The sequence below is a fragment of the Amblyomma americanum genome, chromosome 2, assembly GCF_052857255.1.
Source record: "Amblyomma americanum isolate KBUSLIRL-KWMA chromosome 2, ASM5285725v1, whole genome shotgun sequence".
Classification (NCBI taxonomy): domain Eukaryota; kingdom Metazoa; phylum Arthropoda; class Arachnida; order Ixodida; family Ixodidae; genus Amblyomma; species Amblyomma americanum.
Window position 1 is genome coordinate 189,614,067 of NC_135498.1, and position 12,529 is coordinate 189,626,595.

Below are 12,529 nucleotides of genomic sequence, written 5' to 3' on the forward strand. Positions count from 1 at the left end.
GCGGCTCAAAAGTTCCGTTTTTGAACAGGAGAGGGGCTGAGATTCGCATTACCGATATTGACACCCGTCAAACAGTGGGATCATTGGAGAAGGTATATTCGCGGGTTGCCGTCCGGCTGGTCGAGGAGGCGGTCGTCCTTCCTTGGTCGGAGCACATTTTGTACGCGTTTGTGCCTTCAGATGTAGAGAGCGGCGCCGTGGGAGTGCTTGAGCCGGTCGACTCTCTCAGCAATGGCCTGAAGGCAGCCGCGTGCCTCGTGACAGTTAATGACGCCCACAGAGTGCCCCTACGGGTGGTTAACTGTAGCCAGCAGCCACTGAGCCTTCCCAAGAACAAAACATTGGCTTTCTTCACCTCTGCGATAGAGCAACGTGAGCCCACCGATACGGTACTCGCAACTGTAGAGCATGCTTGTCCTTCGGCTGCTCCAAAGGTGTCGTTCGATCTTTCTCACGTAAAATCCAGGGAGAGGGAGGCTCTGGCTGGTTTGCTGAACGACTACTCGGAGGTATTCGCCGCGTCCAACCTGGATTTGGGCTGCTGTGGCGTTATAAAGCACAGGATAGAAACCGGCACTTCTTCGCCCGTTTACCAGCGTGCGTACAGGATTCCTTACTCCCAACGTGAGGAGATGGAGCGGCAGGTGCAGGACCTGATTGATCGCGGCATTGTCGAACACTCAAAGTCACCCTGGGGAGCACCAGCACTATTGGTGGAAAAGCCAGATGGCTCGTATCGATTGGTAGTGGACTACCGCAAACTAAATGCCGTAACTCGCATCGATCCATACCCCATCCCCAATATACAGGAGACGCTTTCTCAGCTGGGCTCTGCCAGGTACTTCACGGTAGTGGACATGGCGGCGGGATTCTGGCAGATAGCAATGGATCCGGCAGATGCCGAGAAAACGGCATTCAACACGCCCTCAGGGCACTATGAATGGAAAAGAATGCCGATGGGTCTGGCCAACAGCCCTGCTGTCTGGCAGAGAACCGCTGATTTTATCCTGGCAGGTCTTCTGGGGAGGCTGTGCTTCGTGTATATGGATGACATTATCATATACAGTGACAGTTTTGATAACCATTTGCGCGATATTGAGCAGGTTTTGGTGCGACTAAGAGCAGCGGGTCTCAAGCTGAAGCCCTCTAAGTGCCAATTCCTCAAAAACGAGGTGAAATACCTCGGGCACATTGTTTCAGCTGACGGCGTGCGACCGGACCCTGAGAAACTAAGGTGTGTCTCGGATTTTCCATCCCCGACTAGCGTCCGCCAGGTCCGGCAGTTTCTCGGCCTGATCGGTTACTACCGAAGGCACATAGAGGAGTTCGCCAAGCTCGCTAAGCCGCTCACCGCCTTAACAGCCAAAAATGTCGCCTTTCGCTGGGACGAAAACGCGGAGAATGCTTTTGGGGCCCTGAAAAGGAAGCTAATGAGTGCACCGCTGTTGCGCCACCCGGATTTTAGTTTGCCCTTCGTTATGGCCACAGATGCGTCAAAGTTCGCAGTTGGTGCCGTGCTATCTCAGGTTATCGAGGGCAAAGAACATCCCGTTGCTTTTGCTAGCCGACAGCTGAGCCCCACAGAGCAAAAGTACGGAGCTACGGAAAGGGAGTGCCTCGCCGTTGTCTGGGCAGTAAAGCACTTCAGATGCTACCTTTACGGCCGCAAATTCAAGCTAGTCACAGACTGCCATCCTCTGAAATGGGTGATGAGTGTCAGGGACCCTAGCTCGCGACTCGCTAGATGGAATCTACACCTGCAGGAATACTGCTTTGAAGTTGAGCACAAGTCAGGAAAGACACATCTGAATGCTGATGCACTCAGCCGCACAGCTGCCGTGGCAGCTATAGATGAGTTTGTCCCCGTAGTCGACCCCGCCGAATTACGCACAGAGCAGTGCAAAGATCCTGACCTGAAGCGAATAATCGAAAGCTTAGAGGGCGCACCGTCTCACCCCGAACAGCTAGGTTATTTCATTGGCAAAGACGGCACCCTGTGTCGGCGCACGAGGCCAACCAGGAAAGGGAGACCAGAGAAAACCGCTTGGGAGAGAGTCGTCATACCTCGGTCGTGGACAGAAAGGGTTCTTCGCGCGTTTCACGATGCGCCATGCGCCGGTCATTTTGGCGTAGCGAAGACACGCAGGCGTGTGGAGCGTTTGTACTTTTGGAGTGGCATGCGACAGGATGTTAGAGACTACTGTGCGAAGTGTCATTCCCTTCTCGAAAGAAAAACACCCAAGGGACGAAGACCAGCTCCATTTCAGCCGTTCCCTGAGGTTTCGGCTCCCTTCGAGCGGACAGGTATGGACATAATGGGCCCCTTGCCCACGACCACTTCCGGAAACAAGTACATTTTAGTATTTGTCGATCACCTTTCAAAATACGCGGAAGCGGTAGCACTCCCAGATCAGAAGGCAGACACGGTTGCAAGAGCATTTGTCGAACAGATCGTGCTCCGACATGGACCCCCGAGGCAACTCTTGACAGATCGGGGAACGAACTTCGTGTCGCAGCTAATGAGGAGAGTTTGCGAGCTGCTTAAGATCACTAAGAAGCAGACAACACCGTACCATCCGGCTTGCAACGGCGCGGTGGAGCGACTGAACCAAACCGTGGCCGGGTTCCTGTCGCATTTTGTTTCGCGCGACCAGCGGGACTGGGACTTGTGGCTCCCGTATGCAATGTTTGCCTACAATTCCGGAGCACACGAGAGCACGGGCGAATCGCCATTCTTTCTTCTCTATGGCCGAGACCCGGACCAGCCTAGTGAAGTGCCAGAGGGCCCCCGTCGTGTCCCATACGCTTCACTGGACGACTATAAGGTTGAGCTAGAATCGCGCTTGCAAGTGGCGAGGGACATCGCAAAGGAGTCCTTAAAGAAAGCGGCGAAGCGCAGGAAGGAGGTGCACGATCGCAGTGCTAGAGACGCGCCGTTTAATGTGGGGGACAGCGTGTACATTGAAAACTGCCAAAGGCAGATTGGGCTAGCTCGTAAGTTCCAGACGAAGTGGAGAGGACCGTGCGAGGTTGTCGAGAAGCTTTCTCCGGTAAACTTCAGAGTCCGAGACGTGAACCGGCGTTTGATAAGGATACACGCAAATCGCCTCAAGTCGGCACCGGTTCAGTATTCACGAAATGAGGAAAGGGAAAGCGCGGATTTTGATGGGGACAGAAGTGAAGCGGAGCGCGCAGATAGTTCGCAAGAAACGCCCTCTCCTGCATTTGTTCGGCAGGCGCCCGAGGTGACGGCCGGAATGCCACCGGATTTACTTCATGCATTGCTAGAAGAAGAAGCGCGCGAGGTTGCCGCGCAGATAACGCCAGGAGAGGCTCCTGCCACGAGCCCTCGCGAGTCCCAAAGCAGACAAAGGGTCACAGACTTACTTAGTATGACTCATGAAGGCCGATATCCGCTGCGAAATCGGAAAGCTAAGTTGGACTAATGGCGTAAACAGAGCGGAGTTGTGAACTGGTTAGAATTGTGTAATGCCGCAGCTCATAACATTGCTATGTGCTTATGTGTTAAGTTATCGGAGTTGGTAGTTAAACCTTTCTGTCATTAAGTAACACCTTCACAGGAGAGCATGCGGAGCGCATGCAGAACCTGCCCTACTTCCTTTCGTTATCTATATTTTTGTCTGTGCCGTGATCGTGCTAGAAGTGGGAGCTCCTTTGTAACTGTGGTAAATTTATTTCGTCCAGTTTGGACTAGAAAAGAGAGGCTTGGGTGCTGAGTTTCATGTTTATCTGTAAAAGAAGATCAGTGCTGCCCCTGGAGACGCCAGTTATGACAGCGGAGGCATATGGTGTTGTGCAGTGGTGTTGAGTGCAGCGAAAAGTGTTTTGTCGGACGCACTGTGCGAGGCGATTCAGAAAGACAAGGGGAGCTGCAGGGACTCAAATTTTCGGAGAACATTCTTCTGGAGGGTGAGCGAGTGTGACATTCCTTGTGTGCTACGAGGTACATTCCTTGTGTGTGCATCGAGTTGGGGCTTAAGGCCGCCCCTCTTTTCCAGCTGCATACCTTTGCAGAAAGCAGGACGCCGGCACACGCGGAAACCGCTCCCCAGTATAAGCGAGAGCCCCGAGTACATACCGGGAACGAAAATTGTCGCTTGACGCACGGACCCCCCCCCCCCCCCCACCCCCTTACGACGTGGGCTATCGCCGGGAAGGCACCCACAGCTTCCCGCGGTGCCTCGTGAACAAAAGCGCATTCCCAGAAGGGCCGTGACGGACACCTGTCAGACAGACAGGCAGTACTCGCCAAGAATGTGGAAAGACAGGCGCAAGTGAACAAAAGCGCATTTCCAGGATGGCCGTGACGGACACCTTTCATGGCGGACAGGCAAGACTCGCCAAGAATGTGGGAAAACAGGGGCGACCCTTAATCTGGTTTCCCGGAGCGACAGACGAATCCCTTCATGATTATTAGCTGTGTCCCGCCGTCGGTAGCGCGGCAGCATCGAGGGCGCTTTCGCCCCCTCCTCTGTTGCTGACGAACGACGCGGACCGATGGTGGGTGGCGGTATGCATGCCTGAGGCAAGGATTAGCTCCGAAGGGAGAGCCTGTGGATACTCTCACTTGAGAGAGAGTGGTGACGTTTTTGTTGTTTATTTAGTTTGTATTGTTAACAAGAATCTGGGTTCGAGGCTAAGCCCAACCCAAGGGGTTGTCCCCATCTCGCATGCTATTTTTCATTGGAGAATTGATGCTTTGGGCGGGCCACTGAAAATGACCGCCCTTAGTCCTTTGTTAATCAAGTGCTTAAAAGCGCATGTAAACGGATGCAGTCCAGTCTGAGCTGGGGCTCCATGCTTAGTATGTAATGTGATGCTACTTAGGCACTAACCTGCCCGGTCGATGAGTAAAGTAGTGCAAAGTTTGTTCTTTTGTAAATTCAGTTCTGCTTTTTCCAGTTTAACTCTCTGTATATGTATGTTGTAAAATTATGCTCTGCTGTCATCATCTACAAGCTCGCCTCCTGTTCATCTTCCAAGCCGAACGACACTAGAGGAAGGGTTTGTGAACCATCCTCGAAGAAACGGACGACTATTGAAATTCTACTGCATGCACGCTCAGGACGACATCGTTAGCGAAGAGGGCCTTCAGCGCCGAAGCCCGACGGCGTGCAGCTTCTGCCAGCAACCGCTCGAGCCCAACTCCGGAGCCACTCCATCGCCCCCATGAAGTCGTCGGCACGTAAGCTCGGACGCCCCAGCCTCTGATGTATAACCTTAATCATGTGTAATTATTGAATATACCTGTTTGTTTAAACTGAGCCATACGGTGTCTCTTTGCCTCTCCGTCCCGTGTGGACCTGCGCATTATGGGGGTCATCACACTGATTTAACGAGAATACTTTGCACAAATGTGCAGGAGCTTAGCAATGTTATAGTAGCCTAAAGATGCCTGTAGAGTTACATGTGTTCGATTCTAACTGTGTATTACATGATGAAGCCATCTTATGATTGTGGCATTAAACACAAAATGACACTCCATCATCAATTCTAACTTCACAAAGAAAATATCGCTGAACTCTCAACAAATTTAGAGTAATTGTGGAAAATGTGATGTTCCAAAATGACCGGCATGCTTCCACTCTGTAGAAAGTTTTGTGTGTGAGTGGTTTGGGAAGGGGAGGTAGGTCAAGGCAAGTGTGTGAACGCGTGTTCGTGCAGGTGTTTTGTGCTTTATGGCTATTCCGTCTTTTTTTAGTAGGGTGCATTGTCAAGGGCAGTTGTTTTCTGGCATGCATGCGAACCCCAACACGGGTTGTCGGGTGCACCTGTGCATTTTGTTCATTTACATCACTTTAGGTGCTCTGCGCTTTTTTTCTAAAAAATCGGGCGGAGTGGGTTACAACTGGAACAAAAAGTAACTAATAACGTGGCACCTCCCGTTACCGAAAAATATTAACGTAAGTACGTTACCCGTTACAGTTCCGAATTGGTAACGACTACGTAACTAATTTACCGAAAAAAGTAATGCGGTACCGGTAACGTCGTTACTTGTAACACGTTACGGACAACAATGGTCTAGCTACAGTGTAATTTGCAGAGCCACACTGCTGCTCGTGTGTACGACAGAGACACAAGGTTAGTTCACATGTTGAATCGTGTCTGCCATCTTCGCCTTCGCAGTTGTATGCGCTGCCACTTTACATGGTGTCGGCCGAGTAAGTGCACATATATTAAGTGCCCGCCAGCGCTCTCTACTGTTGCCGCCGGTGATGGATAAGTAGTACTATTTTTAATCAATACTGCAGCGCGCGATAATGCACCGGTACTTCGCATTGAGCGTTTCTTGCCACCTGGGTAATTTCTGTTGACAGCACACACGTCAGTAAGCAAATGCGTCATTCCATAGAAGCCCACAAGTCAAGCAAGACGCTTCCCCACCTTTATGCAACCACGGTGCCGCGTGACACTTCGATCACCGCGTAAAAACTGCCCAGCGATGGACATAAACGGCGCACTGTGCAGTCGTCAGGCTGTGCTCGCATCCGCCGCGCCCGCGAGGAGACGGGCACGAGGAGCACGCGGAGGGAGAAAGCGCGCGCAGCACGCGAACACGGCCAGTCAGAGCGCCCCGGCGCCGTCGTGCCCTATCGACGCTTCAGAATTCCGCCGCTACGGGAGGAGCACGGCGCTGTCGTCGCGCGGCAAAATTTAGGTTGGGGTCCCTATACCTGCGGTTTCTGACGGCGGCAAGGTGAGAAATGTCTTTTGGAGTGAAGCTCTACTTTTCGCATGCAGTACTGAAGGCTAAATGTGTTCCGGAAATGACCTCGAACGGGAGCTGTGCGCTTCGCAGTCAATCCCGCCGCTACGCCGGCCGTCGCTCCTCCAACCGTTCGCTCCCGCCAGTTGTGTCACGTGGTTCACCCAGTGACTCGCTCTTGCTAGATGAAAGGGAGCGCTCGCCGCCTAGACAACGCGAGAGGGACAGCGGGGGAGGGCTGCTGCTCCTGGCCCTATGGGCAGTGCTGTGGCATGTTGCAAGTTGCGCGTCCGCGCCGTAAGTGTCGCCACGGTCGGAACGATTGCAGCGATCCTGGTATCTGGCGGCAAACGCGGCTGGAGTCAAGCCTAATAAAAAGTAAAATTTCTCGACCATAGTAGACAACACAAACATGCTTATGAATGAAAATATAACCAGTCGTAAGCATTAAAAATAGTATATCAAAGAAATAAATTGCGAAAATGACACAACGCGTCTGCGCCGCCAGCGCCGCCGCGGGCAACGCTGCAGCGCAGTGGCAGCAGACGACAGCGACCGGCGCAAGCATACCGAAACTACGCGAGCGACTGCCGACGCGACGTGCGCACTGGACCAGCGTGATTACCGTCCTCAGCGTCATGTCGCATATGTATTGTTGCGCGAAGTGGTGCAGCACATCCGGCAAGAGTGGAGAACATCTCTTCAGATTTCCTTCTGACCACAGGTATTTATGAATTCACTGACTATCGTATCCCTCTTTGCATAGCCGTTGGCGACCGTTGTGCCTTTGTTTTGACCGCCCTTGGTCGTTACCATTTGAAATTGCCGACGGAATAGAACTAGTTTTACCTGGCGCTGTTTACTGCAGTGGCTTTGGTTTTGCGAGATGAGTTTGATAAGTACGTTTAAGGACATTAAAGCAAAATTAAGGGAAGGTGCTGCAGTTTGAGATGGCCCAACAGCCGTTGCCTCTCATAAGCGTGGGACCGTTAGTTACCTTGCTTGCTTGTTCGCATGTGTGTGTGTGTGTGTGTGTGTGTGTCTGACTCACTGACTTTTCTCGCTGCCTTTAAAAGCTTATTCCCCGCAGATTCCGGTGCCCTCAGAGTGTATTTTAAATATGAATATTCTAACTTCTGTGCCTATAGCGTCGTCAGCGGAGTAATTGTAATGCTCAGTTTGGCTGTTTCTTTACGGAGTTCAGCGCGCTTGAATATTATTTCTTGCGTGTTCGTGCATGGTTTCTGCAGCAGTGATGCACGTCACATAAATTATCGAGCTGTTCAGACTAACACCACTAGTGTTGGACACCGCGCTGAAAGTCCATTGCACGCCGTGAGCCGCATATAGAAAGTCCGCCGGTCTTGTTTTTCTTACTTTTACCGGAGCTTTTCCTCGCGATATCCGCGCTCAACCACCCATGTACTCCGTGGAAGCGTTTCTCGAAACTATTGCCTACCGTAGTGCTGCCGCTCCAGCATTGTAAATTTCGCTCCACACTCCACCCCGGCTGTCCTCTACGCTGCTCGCTCGCGGGGCGCACGACTGACCTTGGAGGGCTCTGAACTCTCCGCATTATTCCCATCTCCTCACATATGTCTCTTATCTCGCGCCTTGTCCTTGACAGCTTTTGGGAAGCTCGCAAATAGTTTCGCCTAGTACGCCGGAAACGCTCGTTTCCGGCGGGTGGGTGAGGGGAAGGCGAAGGTCGCTTTCTTCTTGTCTGTGTCTTTTTTGGGACATTTCCCTTGCTTAAGCACTTTTTTCCCCTTCTTCTGGACCCATGCTATTTGCCTGCACCTTCAGTTTCTTGAAAGAGCAGTGTTTCCTGTTGATGTTCTGCTCACATCCCTTTCACAATTCCCATTTGATCACAGTGAAAGCAAAAGATGAAAAACTGTGCCTACTGGTTCATTTACCTGCTGTTCTTAATCCAGACTTCAAATTTGTGGGCAAGCAGCTGTCTGCCATAGCATAGCTACATTGGCACTTGTGTTTAATGGAGGAATTAGAAAAGAACGAATCATGGGTGGTGGTTAGTATGCAGTTACCTAGAGAAAAGTGTGAGTGGAATAATTGCTATGATCAGATAGAGCTTAAGTCTGCAGTGAAGCTCTGTCCCCATTTCTATCTGCTGCACAAAATTATGCCGCACCCAAAAAGCAGTTGGAACAAAGAACTAGTTGTTGTTACCTAAACCAAAAGCAGATCACAAAAGAAAACATAAGCTCAAGAATTTTAAAGGTTCTGGCTTGTCGATCATAGCCAGACATTAAAAAGGTGATTTCATTCATCGTTTCGATTGGCCAGCATAGCAATAGACTAGCAGGCTGTGGCACATTGTTACAAACTGCTGTCTTATTTTGCTTGCATCCTGCCACAGTTGTTTTCAGGCATATATGTTATATAATGTTCGTACCCCTTTGCTGTGTAAGGAGATGCTAATAAGCATTCCTGAAGTGAGGTATGCAAACCTTTAAAATGTATGAAATCATGTTATTTGGCTGTTTTTCAGATTCTCCATTTGGCTGAAATATGCCAATAGGCTTGAACTCCTGGAGACACCAAGGGAAAAGGTCTACAAAACATACAGGCTCTGCTCAAAGCACTTCACGAGGGATTGCTTCACTAGTGATGCCTGCACAAGGCTCACGCATGAAGCAGTCCCTTCCGTGAAGGTGCATGAGCCTCGTCTGAGAGCCTTGGTGCACCCGGGTAAGCAAAATTCCTCTCCCAGTAAATTCTTCCCAAGCTTGATCCCTCAGTATATCCTGTGGCTTTTTTGTTGCAGATTTCTATGAAGAAGGTGCGGCACAAGGTGAGGGCACTATTTTCAGAAAAACCCATCCTGTAAATGTAAGACCAAAGGGAACAATTGCATTCATAGAGGCTAACTGCAAACATCACTTCCCGGGCACAAAACTTTCCTGCTTCAATGTCATGTGGCCATTGTTTCAGTTGCATCAGACTGCAGTTGTGTACCATGTTGTAGCTTAAATTTCTCTTAACCATATTAACAATCAGATGCTGGATAGTGCACTCCAGCAGCAGTGAGGAAAATAATTTTTACAACTCTATGTTTAGTATTCTTGTCATTATTACTTACTGTTCGCTGCGGTGAATAGAGGGCAGACTGCGCGAATTCACTCCAAAATAGCACACAGGGTCAAGAAAGAACACACACACGCACAAACTGCCAGCAGCTTATTGTGACACACGAGGCGGTAATTATACATGAAGTGGCCGCATATTGTGCAAGCATGGAGGGTAAACATTTTACCGGTTTCTAAGGTAAAAATGGTTCTTTGAGGAGCAACCCGCCAGGATATTTAGCGATGCACATGTCACTTAGGCTATCTGATTTCTTCCTGAATGATTTCGGGAATAAGTTTGCAAGCATTAATAGTGGTGACATTGCACGCTTCATAGATAGGTTTGCAGTTTGATTTGTATTTCCTACAATGCACATCAAGTGAATTTATGGCCTCGTGGTTCACAGTAAAGTGTTCGTTTGTGTGTTTTCATTCTTCTTCCTGTGTGCTGCTGCGCTATTTTGTATGTCGCGGTATATTGATCGCACAAATTTTTCCTTTTTAATCGTAACTGCCTACAAACTCACAAAAACGATTTAAGCCCAATTTAAGATCACACTAACTCCCAGCAAGAGAAACCGTTCCAAATAGAACATCAAGGCCATACTGTGCACTGAGCAGAAGGTGCTGCTATGCAGAGCTTGATTGGCTATCTTTTTTTCCTTGTTCGCATAGGCATTGAATCCGCTTCACCACTACAGTCCACTGCTGCACCAGTGGAAGTCATGCTTGGTCACGGTAAGTCTTCCTGCAATCTTGCATAGGAAAACATTCCTAATGTCTCACTACACCAGTTGGTTTGTTTTCCTTGGGAGTAACTAAGTGGTACCTATATTTCAGACTACTTGCCGTTGCCATCAACACTTGGGCTAGGCACAATTGCTGGTGCAGATTCTGCTGTCCATGACACAGGTAGGTGCACTAAGTCAGGATCTGTTTTACATTACAGCTTGAAATGAAGAACTTTTCATTTGGTTCAGGCTAACCCTGTAATGCAGTATTACTTATGCTGAGGGCTCTGTCATAGCACAAAAAAATAAACATATGTAATTACTTTGCTGGCTGATTTCTTTAGATTGGGAGTGTCTAAGTGGTCGTTTAATTGCAGACGACCCACACTCTTCACGTGCCCCGCAGCTCACTGATGTGCAGACTACGCCCCCTCCCCCAGCTGACGAAGAAGGTAGGTGCAATGCACTAATAGTGCAGTGATAATCTATGAAAATTCAACAATGGACTGCAGCACTATTGCTGCAGATTTGCACGTAATAAATTAACCCTCTGCAATAGCAGCAGTGTGCAATTATGTCGTGGTGTGCAATAATTAGGTGCACGTCGGCACATCTTACTGTACCACTACTTCGGATGCCAGACATTTGTTTCAGAAGAGGAGAAACAAGTGTTAACTTTATGCTCACCAACTAGTATTTCATATATTTTTCTGTGTGCATATGTATGAATGCATTGTTTACGTGGTGGACCCCTGTGTTATCTGTACAGAATTATATTTACAGGTAATTTTTCATTCAGCTCAATGAAAACATTGGATAGCCTTCTCAGGTACTTGTTGTGGAAATTGCTTCACTAGCCTGTTGCTTACCATTCACATACACGCTGCGTAGCCAGGCTAAAAATGTGCACCTGAGAATTAAAATACTTGGTTGAAGCCTCCCACAGTGTGTTTATTTATTTGACAGGTGCTGCCCAAAGCACACCCATCAGAGTGATTGCATCAGCATCATGGGACTCACCTGATTATGGTAAGTACTCAAGAAAACATTAGAATTTATTGCAAACTACAACCTTCCACTTCAATGAAAAAGTATGCATCGGTAACCTTGATATATTCATGATGGGTATCGGCAGGCCCGTAACAGCGTGTAGGTATCGCTTTACTGCACATAAATATTTCTGGTTTTTTCCATTTGCTTAACTCAAGCTTGTCATGAAAAATTGCTCTGAATATTAAGCAGGCAAAACACATGGATAACAATGAGATCCATTAACTATTACCCTGTCTGTATTACGAGCAACTAGTTTCCATTTAAGCGAGGCGTAAAGTTGGTCGCCAGAAAAAACTGTCCCTATCAGCGAGGATCATATTAACGGGGCACGACTGTATTCATCATTTCACACAAAAACATTGCCCTGTAAGTTTGGCAACCTGTAGCCCTGTGACTGCACCCTAATCTTGATTTTGTGAAGGATGTAGATGTAGGTCTTGCTCTGAGGCAAACATAAATATGCTTTTTTTATATATTTTTTGCAGCTGAAGCTGGTCCTAGTGGCCTCAGCGGTGCCAAAGAGAGTGTCAGACAGCCAGTGATGACACCAGCATCAGGAACGCCCAAGAGTCGGCGGAGGAAGGGCGCAGTTGTGTACACCCCTCGCACCAAAAAGCGCTTCGAGAAGTTGCATTCTCGAAGCGACAGGTACCGAAAGGCACTGAGTCGGATTAGGAAAAGGCACGACACAAGGCGAGTAACGCAGCAGGAGGCTCTCAACAAGCTTGAACCGCATTTGCCACAAGACCTTTTTGAATTGGTTAAAGCTCAAATCAGGCTCTGCTCATTTCCGAAATCCAAAAAGCACTGGTCAAAACAAATGAAACAATTCGCTCTCAATTTGTTCTTTCACTCTCCAAAAGCTTATCGCTTCCTCAGAGAAATGCTCCATTTGCCACATGTGAGGACGCTAAGGCGCTGGCTGG

The 12,529-nt window shown here is 49.1% G+C and overlaps 1 protein-coding gene across 1 annotated transcript; it reads left to right on the forward strand.

Annotated features, from left to right (window-relative positions):
• The first annotated feature begins 6,991 nt into the window (after positions 1-6,991).
• LOC144122099 (uncharacterized) lies at positions 6,992-12,174 on the forward strand. Its single transcript, XM_077655625.1, has 8 exons — positions 6,992-7,451; positions 9,243-9,442; positions 9,519-9,545; positions 10,495-10,557; positions 10,660-10,731; positions 10,928-11,002; positions 11,497-11,579; positions 12,089-12,174. Exons 1-7 carry the CDS (start codon positions 7,210-7,212, stop codon positions 11,511-11,513), a joined length of 696 nt encoding a protein of 231 aa, XP_077511751.1. The 5' UTR covers positions 6,992-7,209; the 3' UTR covers positions 11,514-11,579; positions 12,089-12,174.
• Positions 12,175-12,529: the final 355 nt, after the last annotated feature.

Bases quoted from the DNA above. Each gene is read 5' to 3' on its own strand.
- LOC144122099 (XM_077655625.1), top strand. From the start codon at position 7,210: ATGACACAACGCGTCTGCGCCGCCAGCGCCGCCGCGGGCAACGCTGCA. The intron at 9,546-10,494 runs GTGAGGGCACTA...TTGTTCGCATAG, and splicing joins TGAAGAAGGTGCGGCACAAG to GCATTGAATCCGCTTCACCA. The intron at 10,558-10,659 runs GTAAGTCTTCCT...CCTATATTTCAG, and splicing joins GGAAGTCATGCTTGGTCACG to ACTACTTGCCGTTGCCATCA.